The following is an 18,812-nucleotide window of genomic DNA, read 5'->3' on the forward strand; positions in this document are numbered from 1 at the left end:
ATTTGAAAGTATACTAATGGTAAGCATTGACAATAAGTTTTCAGAGCACTGTAATCTGCAGTACTTCTGTAGACTTCCTCTGACATAATACCAAATGGAAGACAGGCTACTTGGTGGCTCCCTGGAGCCTACCAAATTACTTTAGTTTGTAGTGATGTTGTTAGCTGCTGTTGAGTTGGCCCTCAACTCATGGTGACCCCATGCACAATGGAAGGAAATGCTGCCTGGTCCTGTGCCATCCCTATGATTATTTGTGTATTGGATCATTGTGATCCATAGGTTTTTCACTGGCGGATTTTTGAAAGTAGATCTCCAGACCTTTCTTCTTAGTCTGGAAGTTCTGCTGAAACCTGTTCAGTATTATAACCCAAAAAACCAAACCCGTTGCCATCAAGTTGATTCCAACTCATAGAGACCCTATAGGGTTTCCAAGGAGTGCCTGGTGGATTTGAACTGCCCACCTTTGGGTAAGCAGCTGTAGCTCTCAAACACTGTGCCACCAGGGTTTCCGTTCAGCATCAAAGCTACACAAAAACCACCACTGACAGATGGGTGGTGGCTGCATATGAGGTGCATTGGCCGGGAATCGAACCTGGGTCTCCTGCATGGAAGCTGAGAATTCTACCACTGAAACAAACCACCATTGCCCCTTGGAATTGAATACTTTGGTTCAGACTTCCATTTTAACAATTTACTGTGCAATATCATGTATTCTGCTTAATTTATCAGAAGCTCAGTTTTCTCATCTGTAAAATGGAATTAATTCTAATATCTGCCACATCAGAGAGGTATTACAAGAATTAAATGAAATAATGTGCCTGCAAAAGTTTTGGAAACTCTAACCCCCCAGCCAAACCCGTTGCTGTTGTGTCTAGTCATAGTGACCCTATAGGACAGAGTAGAACTGCCTTATAGGTTTCCAAGGCTGTAAATCTTTGCAGAAGCCGACTGCCACATTTTTCTCCTGCAGAGCAGCTGGTAAGTTCAAACTACCGACGTTTTGGTTAGCTGAGTGCTTAACCACTGTGCCACCAAGGCTCCTTGGGAACTCTAAGGTATAATACAAAGGTGACTTACTATGGTTGTTGCCGGGGGCCAGCCTCAGCAATGAACAGGGTTACCAGAGGAGGGGTAGAGTTCGGCGAAAAAGAATGAGAGGTAGTATGTCTTATATTTTCATTTTGCAGAAAAAGAAGCCCTCTTTTTATTTTTTACATGGTCTTTTATATCATAAGCTTACAAAAGCATAACATCGCATGATCAATAAAGGGGCAGTACAAGATATAATCATAAACATCATTTCCCAGAGACATAATTTTCCAAGTGACACATAGTACAGTTCCGCATACACACACAAGTACAATGAGTTTTTGTTTAATTGAAGAGAATATTTTGTTGATATATTTTTACACAAAGTAACAATTGACTTCATACTGCTTTACACTTTATGCTTAATCTTGCAATTCCTTCCACAGTTTTTATAATAATTAATCTTTTTGCAAAAACCATTGCCACATAGGCTTTGTCCATTTTGTCCAGGGTGGCCAAATTTTTGAAGTCCAGCCACTTTGGGTTACATCATATTGTCCACGATTATGCCAAGGACAATTAGCCCAATCTCTATACCCAAAGACCAGTCAAGCGCAGCAGTGAGCGGGGTAGACGAGAAGGTTGACCTGTAATTGGCTGAGAAATTGGCTGAGAGAACTCACTGCCTTTTGTTTTTCCACTTTTATGGGATCATGTGTGGGTGGTGGTTTAATCACAAAAAGGGCCTTGGTAAATACCAGGATTCCACCATCCTGTTTTTGTTTTCCATAGTCGAGCTATTTGTTTTTCCCCTAAGACAACTTCATGTTGATCCCCAAGTAATACACGGGCTGTCCCTACCCGGGATTTCACCAGGGGATTATGAGTAGGACGCCCCCCGTCCAAAGGTCCCTAAATCTATAATGGAATTTTATGCTTATACATTCTGCTATACACAGGCTGAAAATGAAACAGAAACATAACACAGATGACAGAGATATTCCTGACTTTTCAGGAATTCTTCGATGTTTATGCTAGGGGCAGTGGGTGCAGAGGGGCCGCCCTTGCAGCCTGGCTCTTCCTGACTTTTCAGGAATTCTTCAATGTTTATGCTGGGGGCAGTGGGTGCAGAGAGGCTGCCCTTGCAGCCTGGCTCCTCCTGACTTTTCAGGGATTCTTCAATGTTTATGCTGGGGGCAGTGGGTGCAGAGGGGCCGCCCTTGCAGCCTGGCTCCCAGCAGGTTGTTTTTGAAATTCCATTATTGCTATGGGAAAGTCACCCTACTAATAGAAGCTTCCTGCCAAAACAAATCTCCACGTACGGTTTTATCTAGCATCCCTGAAAGTCCAAAACTCAGATGTGCTGAAGAACCCGCCCAGTGTGGGGTAATCAAAAAAGTACAGGCATGATGCCATTTTGAGAATCTTAGTGGGATATCAGAATTAATTCTTTTACATTAAAATTTTGTTATGATACAACATTTGGTGTCAGACCGTCCTGAGTTTGATTCCTGGATACATTATTTATAAACTTTAACCTTGGCAAAGGGCTTGAGCTCTTTCTTTACTCATTTGTGAAATTAATAGTATGTCATAGAGGTGTGTTTAGGAAATAAGAAGATAATGCATAGGAAATTATCTAGCATAATCTTTACATATAGCCATGTTTGTTCAGGCTGCTGCACTGGGCAGGTAGGGTTTTGAGGGGAAATGGGTGCACTTCCAAGTAGACCTCCAGGCAGCTCCCACCTTCTCAGTTTTCCTTCTCTTCTTCTCACCTTTGCCAACGACCTAGCAAGATGCTCCACACCTGTTAGCCTGTAAGTTTCAGAGCAGAAATGTCTTTTTTATAGCGTTTTTTTTTTTTTTTTTTTTTGCACAGGGCCCGATGAAGAAAACCCGTTCTACAGAATTTTAGGTTTCAGTAATATGTCATCAGCCTGATAATCAGCTTTTTCATCTCAAAAGAATACAGCGGCCAGCTCAAAAGTCAGCAAAAATGTCCCCGAGTAGCTAAAGTGCAGTTCACCCAGCGTTTGGTGTTTGCATAGCAGATCTATCCCTCTGGGCTTTAGCATAGTGGCTCTAGTCAACAGTTGGTTAGATCGTTTACTCCAGACACCACTCCTTAACAATATTTGAGTGGGTGCTTTCCATCCTACAAGCATTTACTCTTTCCTCGTTGCTTGGTACCGTGCTATGCATTTGGGGCATACAGACGTGCACGCGACAGCTCCATCCTGTGGAAGCATTGTCGAGTGGGCCCTACATTAGGGTGTGGGGAATATGGCATCAGGTGTACTGGGAGCACTAGGGACAGGAGCACAGAGTGGTGGTCAGAGGAAGAGAGGTGGTATTTGGGCCAAGTACTGAGGGATGATTAGAAGGAAATGAGGAAAAAGTGGAGACATGGAGGTACGGGGAAGACATTCTGTGCAGAGGGAACAGCATATGCAAAACAAATAGGCCGTTGTGGGAAGTAAGACTACAGCCTTAGACTTTAAGATAGGCCTTCGTGTTAACTCTGCATTGCAGATGAGAGAAAGGAGGGCAAGGCACTGGTTGACTGCCACACAGGTCCTTACTCTTGGGCTTTTTTTTATACACAGGCCAACCGAAGGCCCAGGCCTAGAATTATATTGTGACCCTGATGGGAAGCAAGAATTTTGGAGACTTAGGTGGTGGTTGTTGTTAGTTGCTATCGAATTGGCTCTGATTCATGGTGTCCTTACATATAACAGAACCAAAACGTTGTCCAGTCCTGTGCCATCTTCACGATCATTGGTATGTTTGAGTCCATTGAGTCTACCACTTATCTGTCAGCTTGTTGTTCTTTGGTGGCTTGTGAGTTGCTGTGATACTGGAAGCTATGCCACTGGTATTTCAAATATCAGAAGGGCCATCCATGGTGGAGAAGTTTCAGCAGAGCTTCCAGACTAAGACAGTCTAGGAAGAAAGGCTTGGTGACCTGCTTCCAAAAAGGCTATTGATAAGGGGTACTGATAACATACATTTGAAAAGGGGTCACAGTATTTGTTCAGTAATAGAGTAAATATCTGTCAGTTTGCTGAGATTATAACTTTCTTTACCTGGTAGGCTACGTGACATGTAACACAGTTATGCAACCCGATTTCTTTAAGAGGGAAAGCTTCAAACTTGGATTTCTTGAGAATATCTAAAAAACCATATTGTGGAGTGAATGGTGTATAATTCACTAAGTTAAAGGACACGTTTACAGACACAGAACATTACAGTGTAGATATATGGTGTGACTCTTATTCCTATGGATCTCCCTCCAGTATTGCTGAAGGGGATGGAATGCTGGCCCTGCCATGACCCTCTTGTTTTCTTTGGTCTCCATCTCTCTAGCTCTCATTCACCACTTTTCCCTTTACCTGTTTCCATCAGCCATGATGAATCTTTTTCAAATCTGTTTGAAGCCCCGAATTATCTCCTATTAAATAACCTTTAAAGCAGGTATCATCGTCCTGATTTTAAAAAGAAGGAAACCGAGGCCAGGAAGGCCATACACAGCTAGTAAGTGGCAAAGCCAGGATTCAGACTCAGACCTGTTTGATTCCAAAGCCCTCTGCTTGGAGCAGGGACTGTGCTTGATTCGTCTTTAGCACCCCTTTCCCCCACCTCTTCTCTCCTCCCTGGCCCATGGAAGATGTTTAATCAGTGTTAATATCAAACAGATCAGCCCCTAGAATGGGTTCTCTCCTTCTTGGGCTCACCTCCTAGGAGATCAGGGGATGTGTTAGGAGGATGTGGTCAGTCCTTATCAATATCTCCTTCTTTGTTCAGATAACATGTATTGAGTGGCTGCTATATGACCAGGCATTGTGATAGGCAGCTTACATGCCTTTCCCCATTTATTTACAGGACATTTCAAGGGAGGTTTTACTATCCCAATTTTACAGAAAAGCAGGCTTACAAAGAGCCACTAGAAAAGGGCATCCCCTCTTTGTGGCCACCCTCATTAATTTCCTTTACAGGCAGACATCCTGCTTGGCCAGGCCATGTAATTGGAAAATTCCTGAATAATGAGAATGAGATGGACAGAGAGTAACCCCACCATTCCTCTCCTTTTAAAAGCCCAGAAATCTTGCCACATTTTAATTATGTGATGGAGGGGCAGATAATACCTGCCACAGAACTCCAGACAGTAGCATCCCCATTGTATTCCAGGCCAACAGGGTCCCCTGGAGTTGGGCAGTGTAATAGCTGGAAGAGGAGGGTGTCACTAGGAATAAGTCAGAGCACTCCCTTGCAAAACTGCCTACAAATCTAGCTTGTTTTCCCATTTTTTACCACAAGAGGGAAACATACAACCATGAATGATTTGAAAATGAAGCTTTTTTTTTTTTTCTAAATAAATAAAAAATTTAAAAATAAATACAGGCCTCTTTTCACCAACCATGGAACACTGGTGGTGGAGTGCTTAAAGTGATCGACTGCTAACTGAAAGTTCAGTGGTTTGAAACCACCAGCGACTCTGCAGGAAAAAGATGTGGCAGTCTGCTTCCGTAGAGATTTGCAGCCTTGGAAAACCCTATGGGGTTGCTATGAGTTGGAATCGACTCCACGAGCAGCAGGTTTTTGGTTTTACCAACCAACCAATGTGCATTTCCAGCAAGTTCTTAGGAGGTTATACAGAAGAATCACCTGGGGATCTTGTTAAAATATACATTCTGATTCAGTATATCTGGGAGTAGAAATCCAAATTCTCAGCAGGGAACTTGTTAGAAATGCAAATTCTCAGCAGGTGTTCAAATCAGAATGAACTGGTTCAAAACCCTGAACCAAAAGCACTGCTCTTGAGTTGATTCCAACTCTAGTGACCCTATAGGATTGAGTAGAGCTCTCCCAAAGGGTGTCTAAGGTTGCAGCGTTTACGGAAGCAGACGGCCACATCTTTCTCCCATGGAGCAGCTGGTGGGTTTGAACCATCTGCCTTTTAGTTAGCAGCTGATTGCTTTAACCACTGTGCTACCAGGGCTCCTTTCTTTTGACCAAGACATTTTAAAACTTAGCTCCTGGTAACAGCCAAGATATGAGAAATTTTTCCGATAGCTTCAAGTGAATATTCTTAAGGGATTTAAGTGAAAATTGCCCAAGAATGATCCAAAAAGGAAATAAAAGATACAGGTAAAAAATTTACATGAAGCATAGAAAGTGTTGTTTTTGTAGGTCAAAATGGTTGGATATTGATAATTTCTAATAAAACAGAAGTTATCTTCGTGTGTTCATTATGTACGAAAGGGGTTCCTAAGCTTTGTGAGTCTCGAAATTAGGGAGATTATTTTTAGGCTGTTTTTACACTTAACCACTCCAGGTTAAGGAATGGCATTTGTGGAGCTGGGGAATGCCTTCACCAGCCTCTCCCTCTCCTCTGAGCGCCCATAGCTGTCTTGTGAGCCCAGCTTAGCATCTTTGACTCCATTTTGTGATGATGGTTGATTTACCTGCATTTCCTAGACCAGGAGCTTCTTGACAACTTGAGCCCCCTTCATCTTTCGGTAGTGCACAGTGCCTGATGATAATTTGCGGTAAATCAATTTATATAGCGAATGTTGGATAGATAGACAGGTAAAGGGACAGATAACAGACTGATAGATGCTGAGGAATATATGTATTCTGAGACAGCTGTTTTGTTTAGAATCTTTCTGAACCTGGGATTTTGTACAGCTCAGAGCCATGTGAGATCCCTGGGTGGCACAAACATTTGTGCTTGATTCCTAACCCACCCAGCAGCACCGTGGAAGAAAAGCCTGGCAATCTGCTGCCATAAAGTTTACAGCCAAGAAAACCCTATGTAGTAGTTCCATTCTGGAACACATGGGGTTGCCATGAATCAGAAATGACTTGATGGCAACAGGTTTGATTTCTGTTTGGTCTGAACCATGTAGCCCTCATAATTCTTCTGGTTATACTCCCTTCATAGTTTAGTGTAATTTCTCCTTTTTTAATTGAATTAAAAAAGGAGAAATTGCATTAATATGTACATCTTTGTTACCTAGTGCTGCTATAACAGAAATACCACGAGTGGATGGCTTTAACAAAGAGAAGTTTATTTTCTCACAGTAAAGTAGGCTAAAAGTCCAAATTCAGGGTATCAGCTCCAGGCGAAGGCTTTCTATTTCTGTCAGCCTTCTCATCAATCTTCCCCCAGACTAGGAGCTTCTCTGCGCAGGGACCCCAGGTCTAAAGGACATGCTGTGTTCCCAGTGCTTCTTTCTTGGTGGTATGAGGTTCCCAACTCTCTGCTTGCTTCCATTTCCTTTTATCTCTTGAGAGATAAAAGGTGGTGCAGGCCACACTCCAGGGAAACTCCCTTTGCCTTGGATCAGAGAGGTGACCTGAGTAAGGGTGGTGTTACAATCCTACCCTAATCCTCTTTAACATAGAATTACAATCACAAAATGGTCAGGACAACCACAGAATACTGGGAATCATGGCCTAACCAAGTTAATACACACATTTTGTGGGGGGACATAATCCAATCTATTGACAATGTGTATAACTAATGGCTCTCCCAATGCAAAGGTCTGCAACATGCCTGCATTTTGGTTTCAGGTCAGTAATAAGAACCAACACTTATGTAGGATTTGCTGGACACTGTTCCAAGCTTTCTTTATACTCACTAACTCATTGTGTCCTTACACAACAAACCTATGTGGTAGGTAATTTTTTAAATCCTCATTTTAAAGAGAAGGAAATGGAGCCGTGAAGAGGTTAAGTACCTTGCCTAAGGTTACTCAGCTAGTAAATGGTACTCTGCCTGGGTGCTTGCTGTTGACTATGGCTCAAGGGAGAAAGCGAGGTGGTGTCCTCTTTTCCTCTTCTTGCCTGTATAGAACAGCAGGTGGAGCTGGCATACAGGACCCAGGCACTATAGAGCACTGGTCAACACAGAGGAGAGGTGTAAGTCATTGCAAGTAACGGTCACCTAGTCAAACTAGAGTGAGCCACCAAGAGGACTGTATCATAAGGCTGGAGGAATGTCTCCTGGAAGCCAAAGACAGGACTGGCAGGTGGGTTTCTCGGAAGCCTGAGAAAGTGGGAACCCAGGCAGCTGCTCTGTCTCATCTCTGTTTATCTCAGCACATCTGTTTCACTATCTTCTCCCTCTGCTGATCCACCTGTCGGTGTAAGTCTGGTTTTGTTTGCTTTTCGATCTTATTTATAAACTCATTTATTTAAACTCGTGAATATTTCAAATTTATAAATTAAATTACTTTCTAAGTTCTTTAATTGTCTAACAAACAAAACTTTCAAAGTATTCAAGTTCTTCTCATACAATCTGAGAAAAATAACAGATATTTGCACAGGGCACACTGTACCAGCCCTGGTTTTTGAGCTTACTCCTTTTAGTAATTCCAAGAACAAATGATGTAGGAGGACTGTCATCCCCATTTTCACAGATGAGGAAATGGAAGCATAATGAAGTTAAATAGCTTGTCTAACACACAGCTTGTGACTGGCAGAGATGGGGTTCAGATCTTATCATCTGGCCTTAGAGGCCGTTCAGTCCTTATGGTGTACTGTCTGGATCTAATGTGAAACCTATAAATATGGTACATTCTAAATTTTCTTAAATGTTTCAGTGATATTTATAATTTTGATAAAACTGTCTTATTTCCTCTAACTTAAAATCACAAATAACTTAAATAAGCTATCCAACTGTACGTGTTGAGTTGGAATCGACAGGCTAACCTATTATATATAAGCTGATGTTCCAAATCCTCTTAAAGTATTTAAAACACTTGGTTGGAGAAATGAAAATACTTGGTTGTTTGGAGAAATGAGTAACTGCTTATTTTAAATACCAAATATACATAGGTTTTTCCCAAACTTAATGCAAAAATATTAACACTATAAATTTGATTGTTTATTCTCTCTATACTATGAATTTGATTTACTTCATCATCACTATACTTGATTCTAAATCTTCCTAGGTTTAAAAATGCCCACAGCCCATGAATTGTCATCTTTTATGAATTTACAACCTCCACACACTTGAGAAGATTCATGTAATCTATTTATTGCTTTATTCTGAATTCTTTTCTGACTCTGCCCATACATCCAGGCCCCAACTCTTAGAGATGTATCAGTGACGCAGGATTGGGTCCTGTGTAGCTCTAATGTATTCTCACATATCTGGCTGTCAGTCACAGTTCAACAGATGTTCTCATGACACAATTTTACCTGCCCCACAGCTCCTGTATTTACTTGTCTTCCCAGTTTAAGGGCCACCTGAATCTCACTAGTATACTTTTGAGCCCTACTATCATATCATGGCCTGGAACCAGAGTCTGTCATGAAAACATGGACCCAGGAATCCACTCTTATGGGAAGTTCTCACAGAATAAGTGGGAAGACACTCTGTAGAGAAGGGGTCAGAGGAAAGAGTGTTAAGGAGTGTCTTCCATATTGGAGGGGAAACAGAACAGGGCTCAAACTGGCACAAAGAATCAAGATTGAGGTTATGTGTTGGGGGCCAGCAGAATAGCACTGGACAAGATCACATTAACCAGATCCTCAAAGCCACTGCAGTTGAGGAAGGATTCTTTTTTGCCAGTCTTGATTTATCTTTTTTCCAGTCTCTCCATGTGCAAGCTATTCCATATACCACCGCCAGCTAGTCAAGTTTCCAAAATCTCATTGGCTTATGTCCCTTCTGCTTAAAAATTTCCATAGCTCCCCACTCCCTACAAAATAATTAGTATGGTTTATGAGGTTCTATAATCTTGCCCCAACTATTTCTCCAGTCTCCCTGGCACTCCAACCTCTTCAGTGCCACAGCTCTATCAACATACTTGTGGGATAGCACCAGTGCCATTGCACTGCGATGACTCCTTTCTGATGGTGAGCTTCTTGAACACAGAGTCCCAGCCACCTTTGTTTCTATCTCTGACCACTACCAAAATAATAATAATTTATGCCTATATATCAATTTCTAGTTTTAAAAGAATTTCATAGAAGTTGGGTGAGTTAATTTTCATGAGGACATCATGTTTGGTAGAGGGCCAACAAAAATGAGGGAAGCCATCAATGAGGTGAATTGACACAGTGGCCACAACAATGGACTCAAACAAACCAGTTATTATGAAGATGATGCAGAACTGGACAGTGTTTCATTTGGTTATATGTAAGGCCACCATGAGTTGGAGCCAACCCAATGGCAACAAGCAACAACAACAATCTTCACAAAAACCATATGAGGTGGATATTATTATTCCCAATTTAGCAACGAGGAAATTGAGGATTAGAGGGAAAAGAGGAATAACTCATTTCATAGGCTCAGCTAAGTAACTTGCTCAATACTGTAACTCTTGTACGTTTTACAGTCAAAGATTTGAGCCCTAGTTGTATCTGGCTTCTAAATCTATGTTCATTCTCGTATGTTTTAATGCCTAGTCTGGGGCTGGCGTTTATTTCATGTTGTTGGAGAAATGAATAACTGTTTCCTAGCTTGTACTTCCCACCACTGGGACAAATACCCTAAGCTCTCAAGTTCAGGGGTAGGCACCTGCAGCCATCATCACAAGCGTTAAGACCTTGGCCTAGAGGTCTGATGATCCCTGGTCCTCTCAGCAGAAATTAGAGGCTTTCTTTCTAGTGCTTGTGCCTAGGGACAGGGTTGGCTGTTCCATCCCCAGGGTCCACTCCTGTGGCATTTGCTAAAAAAGCACTCTGGTGTGACGAGGTGAACCTGCTCATGCTCTGGGTCCAACCTTTGCCTGGTACTTGGGATGTAGGAGTTAGCTGCCCTATTAAAAATGTGTTGATTGAAAGAAAGAATAAATAAAGGATTGGCAAGTCTACAGTTTCTGCTGCATTCAACTAGTACAGTATCATTTCTGATTAGAATGGGACCTGGAGACTCTGTGAGGCTGGGAACGAAGGGGTTCATAACTCTGCTATGGTGAAATTGATTGGACCCAAGACCAGTATGAAAGTTCCTTGTCTGAAGGGAGTAATCCTTAAATCCTCCATATGGTTTAAATGTAATTTGTGTCATTGTGAAGGAGTACTGGCAATGCAGGCGAATTCATTAGGCCAAATTGGGTTCGCTATGCTCGACAGTAACGTTTCTGAAGATGAAGTTCAACCTTTGCTGGAGAGCTAAAACAAATGAGTTTCTTAATAGCTGCTCCACTTAGTCTGTGCGTCTTAGGAAGCTTAATGTTTTTAATGCCTCTTCTTTTTTTTTTTTACCACACTTCACAGTCCATCTAACATTGCTGCCTCTGGTAATATTTTTATATGGAGTTGGGTTCTATTGTGGCCATAAAATTATGACTCAGGCCCATTTTTAGAAGAGAAGCTTTTCTAGGGCAAGGGTTGTGGGGGTTTTTTGGTTGAGCTTTGTATACTGACAAACACTGTGCCAGGCATATATAGTTGCTCAAAACGTTATTCTCATAGTTCCAGTGTTGGGAAGAGCAGCATCAGAGAACATGTTGGAATATGATGCATTGAGTGAGCAGAGAAGCTTGGGTTGGGGATGTGGGAGAACCCTTGTGCCCACGTGCCCCTGGATCTGCCCTGGGATTTCAAAATCTCATTAAGGAAGCTACCAATTATGTGGTTGGTTGCTCTGTTATTTCCAATGAAGAGATTATTGTGTTGATGTTACATAAATCTGTATCTCTTATTGAATATGTCAAGATACATATGCTCGCCCAGTTTTTGCAAGCTCGTCTAAAAAACAAAGAAAACCTGGCACAGAACTTAAAAAATATGATTAAAAAATGCATTTGTAGTGAGTTAAAAACAAACAAAAAAAAAAAACAGTGGGTGTGTAAATAACTCTGTTAATAAAGCAAACACTTTTTTAATATAATTTTTTTTAATTTTAGTTTTAAAATTAAATAAGAGCCCAAACAAGTTACATAAAGTAATTGCCTTCTGCCTTACTCGTGTTCAACTTAATAGCCCCGTCTTGCGAACTGGTTTAATGTTACATCTGGAGGTATTCCATACACATGGGCCAGCCCCGTTTGTCGTTTGAAGGGGGCCAGGGTCCCTTGCCAGTGCCTGCTTTCTGTTTAGCTCTGTATTCCTGTGCAGACAACCTGTACTGGTTTCCTCAGGCTGCTGTAACAGAACAGCGCAAATTAGGTGGCTTATAAGAAGAGAAATTTATTGTCTCACAGCTCTGGAGGCTAGAAGTCCAAATTCAGGGTGTTAGCAGTGCCGTGTTCTCTCTGGAGCCCCTGAGGGGAAGATCGTTTCTTGTCTCTCCCAGCTTCTGGTAGCCCCAGGCATTCCTTGGCTTGCTGCTGCAGTGTAACTCCAGTATGATCTTGCGTTAAAATAACTGAAAACCTTTTCAAAGACCCTATTTCCACACAAGGTCACGTTCATAGGTACCAGGAGTTACGGTATATCTTTTGGGGGGACACAATACAGCCTGTAACAGCTCCTGGAACACAGGGGCTTTCTTACCTCAGAGAAGGCGTTTGGCTACTCAGAATGCCTGTTTATTTTTGAACCTTGCTTGACAAGTTAGTAGAAAAATACTTAGATTTTGTATCTCAAATGGTTATTTACCTTTCCCTTAAAAACATTGGCTCCTCAGTGCACATTAGATTCCAAAAACATAGGGTATAACTAGTCCTGGAGTTCTTTTTAAGCATCCTTATCAAGTTTACTGAAACCTTGACAATGGAGCTTCTTAATTGGCAACTTCTGCTTAACCAGATAAAGAACATGTATGTATTTAAACAGATTGTTAATAAAGTCTGAGGGATCAGATGGAGTTGGATATTAAATTCATCCAGGTAAAATATTTTTAACTGTCTTAGGTCCTTCAATTGCAAAACACTTAAAGTGTTTCACTAAAAATTGTTTCTTAAAAGCCAAGTCTATTTGAGACTGAAAAAGTAAAAAAAAAAAAAAAAAATTAATCTTCTATTCATATTATTTTTTTTAAATCATAAACTGAGCAAACCTCATACACTCAAAAAAAAACTTTATTTTTTTTTCCTATTCTGCTTACATTTTCAAGATTTGGTGCATTCTTGCCCTCACTTCCCCATAAGATCAAGAAACAAAGCACTATGGGTCATTTGGAGTCCCAATGGCACAAATGCTGAGGCACTTGACTACTAGCCAAAAGGTTGGCAGTTCAAACCCATCCAGAGTCTCCTCAAGAGATAGCCTGTGGCCCAGGACAGGAACCATTCCCAAAGCCAACTCTTCAGACAGGGATTGGACTGGACAGTGGGTTGGAGAAGGATGTTGGTGAGGAGTGAGCTTCTTGGATCAGGTGGACACTTGAGACTATGTTGGCGTATCCTCCCTGGAGGGGAGGTGAAAGGGTAGACTGGGTTAGAAGCTGGCCAAATGGACATGAAAAGAGAGAGCGGAGGGAGGGAGCGGGCTGTCTCATTAGGGGGAGAGCAATTGGGAGTATGTAGCAAGGTGTATTAAGTTTTTGTGAGAGAGATTCACTTGATTTGTAAACTTTCACTTAACGCACAATAAAAATTAAAAAAAAAAAAAAAAGATAGCCTGGTGATCTGCTTTCGAAGGCTCACAGCCTTGAAAACCCTATGGAGCAGTTCTACTGTACACATGGGATCACCATGAGTTGGAATCGACTCGATGGCAACTAACAACAGCATTAGTCATTCAGGGCATATTTGTCAGTATCCATTCTTCTAAATTTGTGTGCTATTTTATTAAATCTGTGGTGGCCAATGAAGAGACCTCCTCTGTTAGATGAATTTTTTTTTTTCCTTCTACCTGGGATTGCAGGTGGAAAATCACTTGGATTTCAAAATGACAGCAATTTGAAGAAACCAGATGTAACTGAGATCCCTCACTTCCATTTACAGATTGACCTTTTAACTTGCTAGATGGCATGGAACAACTTTAGCTGCAGATGGCCTTCTCTGTAATGAATGCCCAGAGAGTCTCTGGTTTAAGAAGTGGCAGGAGCAGTGAGAGCCACACCAGGGTGTCCTGTTCACAAATCTGCTTCTCAGGACAGGAATTGCTCTGCCTTTGCCCGGGCTCCCAGAGTGAAATCTGGCAGCCATCTGGTGTTTGTAACTGAAGTCCGCTGCCTGCAACACCCTTTGGAGCTATCTCCACCCTAATGGGGAAATGAGGCAAAAATAATTGAAGGGTATTTGGCTTGTTTATGTGGGTAGAAGTGTCCTCATCAAAACAACTTTGAAGATCTGCTTTGCGTGGGAGTGTGGGTGTGTGTATGGCCCTTCACTTTTTTTCAAGGGGCAACAACCGTGCTTCCCTGTTGAGAGATCGTCCAGGCAAAACCTCTATTTTAGTTTCTCAAATGATTCCTTTGCAGCTTCAGGCTTGACAGACTATTTGGGGAACCTTGACTGTTCTCTGGATACCCTCACTGAGCCAAGTGGCGGGAATGAAAGATGAGTGATTTTGATCAATGGATTTCTGGGAAACATGGAAAAATGGAAGAAGGTCCTCTCCCTCTGTTGACTTTTGCTACGGCTCCCTACAATGACCAGAAACCAGGAACTAGCGGATTATGGAAGAAAACTTATTATTTTGAGTCAAAGCCATGCTATCTGGAGAATTTCATCCAGAGTATATTCTTTTCCATAGACCTAAAAGAGCGCCAGGGATCATCACTGGTGGTTGGTGGAGATGGTCGGTATTTTAATAAGTCAGCAGCAGAAACAATAGTGCAGATGGCTGCCGCCAATGGGGTTGGTATATTTATTGTTACATTTCTGACTCTCCAAATTATCTCATAATTTTTCAGAAATATACATAAGTGTAGGATTTGTATGTGGTGTACTTATATACATCTCAATTTTACTAATGTCCAGTTGAGTTTCGTTGTGACTTCAGAGATTGTATATTGTGAAAATCCTCCTGGAATTATGTTAGTTATATTAGCAGGTTTAGGAATGCAAGCTCAGCTTTTTATGTGTTGTGTCCTGTCCCTGTTGCTTGAAAAAGTACCTGTTGCTTTTTAGAGACTTAAAACACACTCTCAGCCTTAAGCTGTCTTATCTATATTCTAACTAGCTTCAAGGGGCAGCATATCCTATGTACAGGGCTCTAATGAGTGGTGGAGAGGAGGATTTTGTTTTCTGTGGATGCCTTCCTTGTTGAAGTTCAGTCACTTGTCAAACAAGAAAACAAAAACCAGGGCGTGCTGTTGCTTATGGATCCTGGTAGTCGTGGAGAAATGCTAGGAGGGGATGAAAAATGTTAGGTGTGAGCCTACCAGGAGGACCCGTTACAGGAGGACCGCTTATAATGACCTTGGGCTCAAAGAAGCCCTGTGTGCGGTGAATTTGTGCAACAGGGTAGAGATAATAGGTAAGCCTATAATATAAGGAGTGTCTGCTAAAGCTCTGCATTGTGAAAACTGTGCTGGCTGGGTTAGCCAAATCAGGACTGTTGCACCTGAAAACATTGCTCTTGATAACCTAATAGTTTGCAGAGCCCTGCTGGTTTACAGTAAGGCAGGCATCAGGACCTTGCTGTTTTTGCTCTGCAGATTCCGCCACAGGACCCAAAATATAGTTTTAGTTTTTAGATAATGCTTAACAATGGTTTGGAGCACACAGCCCCTCAGTACCCGTAAACTGAAAAAATCTGTTGTATTTCCTTTCAGGAAGAGATTCTGGCTGTGGGAACATAAAATTTAGCATTGTAACCAAATGTGTCTGGCATTCATTTTCAGTCTGTTTTAATAATATGCCAAGCAGGTGTGATTGCAAAAGCCAAATTAAAAGGGAAACAAAACAAAACCCGTACCACCAGACCAAGTTTAAAAGTGTTTGTAGATCTTGTTGTATATTGAGAACTTTCTTTTGATACTCAGTTTCAGAATCTGAATGCCTCTCGTGTAAAAACTGCTGATAAAGCACTCAAATATGAAATTATTATGAAGCATACACATTTTTAAGATAAAATGTGACATGCCGTAAATTTCCTGTTTGAGGAGAGCTGCAAAGGGAATGGCGTTAAGATGCTTTTCATCTTTGGAGAGGGAATGAGTGGAACATTATTTCTCCACATATATCTAGACTGTTGAGTGGATCTCGTACACTGTCCCCTTTGCTGTGATATATTTGGCTTCATTTCATTTTTGAGCGGAGCTGAAGGCTGTGGAAGAGGTGGTGGGAAAGTGTAATTCAGGCAGATTCTATACACTTTCTCAGATTTACGATCTGAGGTTTGCTAAATAATACATTTAAGTGATAATAATTGACTAACTATGGTAGCTGCCTATTTGTTAGAGCTGTGGCAACCCAAGCAATATTTTCAATTCTTTCCAAGGACATGGCTTATTAAAAATAGTTTTGCATTTAAAGCAGTCATGCTACCCAATTGAATTACTTAAAACATTTTGTGGACTGATAAAGTACTTTAAAATCTGATAAAACCTAAAAAACCATATGTGGTTTGATTTCTAATGTATCCTAAATTCTGACTGTTTTAACATCCTTTTGATTGTGGGTTATACACTTAATCACAACTCCAAGATAGGGCTACAGGCAGGAAATCTAAAAAAGGGTAATTATTGCCAGATTTTGGTAGAAGGTAACAAATGTTCCTTCCTCGTCTTTGTCAGTACCCACCCCAGCCATGAGCAGATTCCTGAAGGACTTACCAGCCTAGTGAGCTAGATGGAATTGGTTTTATTTTCCCTTTAGTACGTCTTCACCTGGTGCATTTGTGGATTGTAGACTATACTCTGCTTTCATTAAAAATTTCCCTTTGTTTTTATTTGCATACAGCTGTCTCCATTTATGGAGCTCTGGTGGCACAGTGGTTAAGAGCACAGCTGCTAACCAAAATGTCAGCAGTTTGAATCTACCAGCTGCTCCTCGGAAACCCTATAGGGCAATTCCACTCTGTCCTATAGGGTTGCTAAGACTCAGAATTGACTAGACGGCAGTGGTTTTGGTACAGGTTTGGACTGCCTTTATGCGAAGTTTTATTGCAGAAAATAAGACATTGGTGGAGCCCCGTTTGGAATATTGATGTCTCATTCAGTCCCCAGAGCTGTTAGACATAATTTAGAAATGAGAGTGGAGTCAGTGTATACTATGACCAGCAGGACAAAGAAAATTAAACTTGTTTTTTTATGAAATATGAGAAAACACCAGGCCGTAGTTCCAATTAAAAGGAAGATTAAAAAGTTTGCTCCCTGCCATGTTTGACTATAAAATGTTGGGGAAACAAAGAGGTATCCAGCTTGTGGCATGACATGAGTTACTTGGGAGTAGTGGAAGAGGAGGAGAGGCAGAAGAGGCTGTTTGATGAAGGACTCTCCGTGCCAGGCTGACGGAATTCTCTCTAATTTGGGAGGCACTTGGAAACATGGAAAGGTTTTTGAGTAGAGGGACATATAACTATTAGAACCCTGGCTTAGAAGGATGAGCTAGGTGGGCCTGAGCAGGTAGCATGGAGTGAGCCTGAGTCAAGCAAGGGAGGTACAGATGGGAGAGGAGTAGGGAAGGTTGAGTCAGGAGCTTCTGCGATGGTTCAGGCATCTTTAAGGGAGGGATGCCTTCTCTCCCCAATATCACGTTAAAGTTAACATTACAGAAGGTGATTCACAGGGAAGAGTCTGCTCTGGAAGGGGAACACTTTGGCCAAGTGTACCTCTTCTTGGGCCCAAGAGACAGAAGATACCATTGACTATCCTAGCATTAATTTCTTGACTTTTCTTCTTATTCTTATCCGCTTGTATAATCCCATCAGTCTGGGACCAGATCTCATCATAAGGAATGGTAGAATTAAGAGGTGACTTGGGGGACATAATATTCACCAACCTCCCTTTTCACACCAATATATAAAATCTAAGGAATAGTGAATATAATACATGATGTGCAAATACAATTTGCAGCTAATTCTACCTGTCACTCTCGCTAATGAAGTTGCCCCCCACCCTCCCTTGCCCTCAAGCCTTTCCTATAGAAATTCTGGAACTGCCCAACCATAGGCTTTTATTCTGGTCAGAACTACACCTGGAAACTGTTGGATGGATGAGATGTCACCACTCCTGCTGTATTGAGTGAATAGGTTTCAAAGCTTGTTTCCCAGCTATGGTGACTAACCTGTCACATGACCTCATCATGTCATCTGTCCTTGTGTCTGGCATAGCACTTTTCCATAAATACTTGTTATTATTGCTGTTGGATGGATGCAAGAATGAATGAATGGGCAGGATTTTGACAACTGTGGACGTCAGCCTCCTCATCCATTTAGTGGTACTTGGGAGGAACAAATGTGAGGATGTATTGAAAGTGCTGTGGGGTATAGGAAGCACTCCGCAGCTCAGTCTGATCACTGGTATTGATTTCACACCATCTGCAGTTTCCTCGAGTCTATTTAGGAGCCTAGTTATAGCACCTACGTTGGTTATTAGCATTTTACAGGGGAGGCAGAACATAAATATATTAGTGCAGCGACCCCCAAAATTGTTCAGAGTCAAGACATACGAGAACCAAGAAGTGACAGAAATGAACCAACTGCTTTATGGGAGGTGGTTGGTAGTTGTTGTGTGCTGTCAGGTCGATCCAACTCATAGCAACCCTATAGAACAGAGTAGAATTGTCCCATAGCGTTTCCAAGGAGTGCCTGGTGGATTCAAACTGCTGACCTTTTGGTTAGCAGCCATAGCTCTTAACAACTATGCCATCAGGTTTCAGGCTGGTAGCAGAGGGGTAGAATTATAAGGCAGTTAAGTTTTCAGTGACCTATGGGAGGGTGGCAAAAGTAATAGTTCCAGAAAAATTTTTGCAGGGAATCCAGGT

The 18,812-nt window shown here is 41.7% G+C and overlaps 1 protein-coding gene across 2 annotated transcripts in view; it reads left to right on the forward strand.

Moving 5' to 3' along the window:
• Positions 1 to 18,812, forward strand: part of PGM1 (phosphoglucomutase 1) — a 76,828-nt gene that overhangs the window by 23,293 nt on the left and 34,723 nt on the right. The window contains exon 1 of one of the 2 annotated variants that reach the window (XM_049879475.1): positions 14,394 to 14,738. The exons of the other annotated variant lie outside the window; for it this stretch is intronic. Within the exon in view, the coding sequence (XP_049735432.1) occupies positions 14,439 to 14,738 (300 nt within the window). The 5' untranslated portion in view covers positions 14,394 to 14,438. Of the gene's footprint in view, positions 1 to 14,393; positions 14,739 to 18,812 lie in introns of those variants that run through there. 2 annotated transcript variants of the gene reach the window in all.

The sequence above is a fragment of the Elephas maximus genome, chromosome 3 (genome assembly GCF_024166365.1).
Source record: "Elephas maximus indicus isolate mEleMax1 chromosome 3, mEleMax1 primary haplotype, whole genome shotgun sequence".
Lineage (NCBI taxonomy): Eukaryota > Metazoa > Chordata > Mammalia > Proboscidea > Elephantidae > Elephas > Elephas maximus.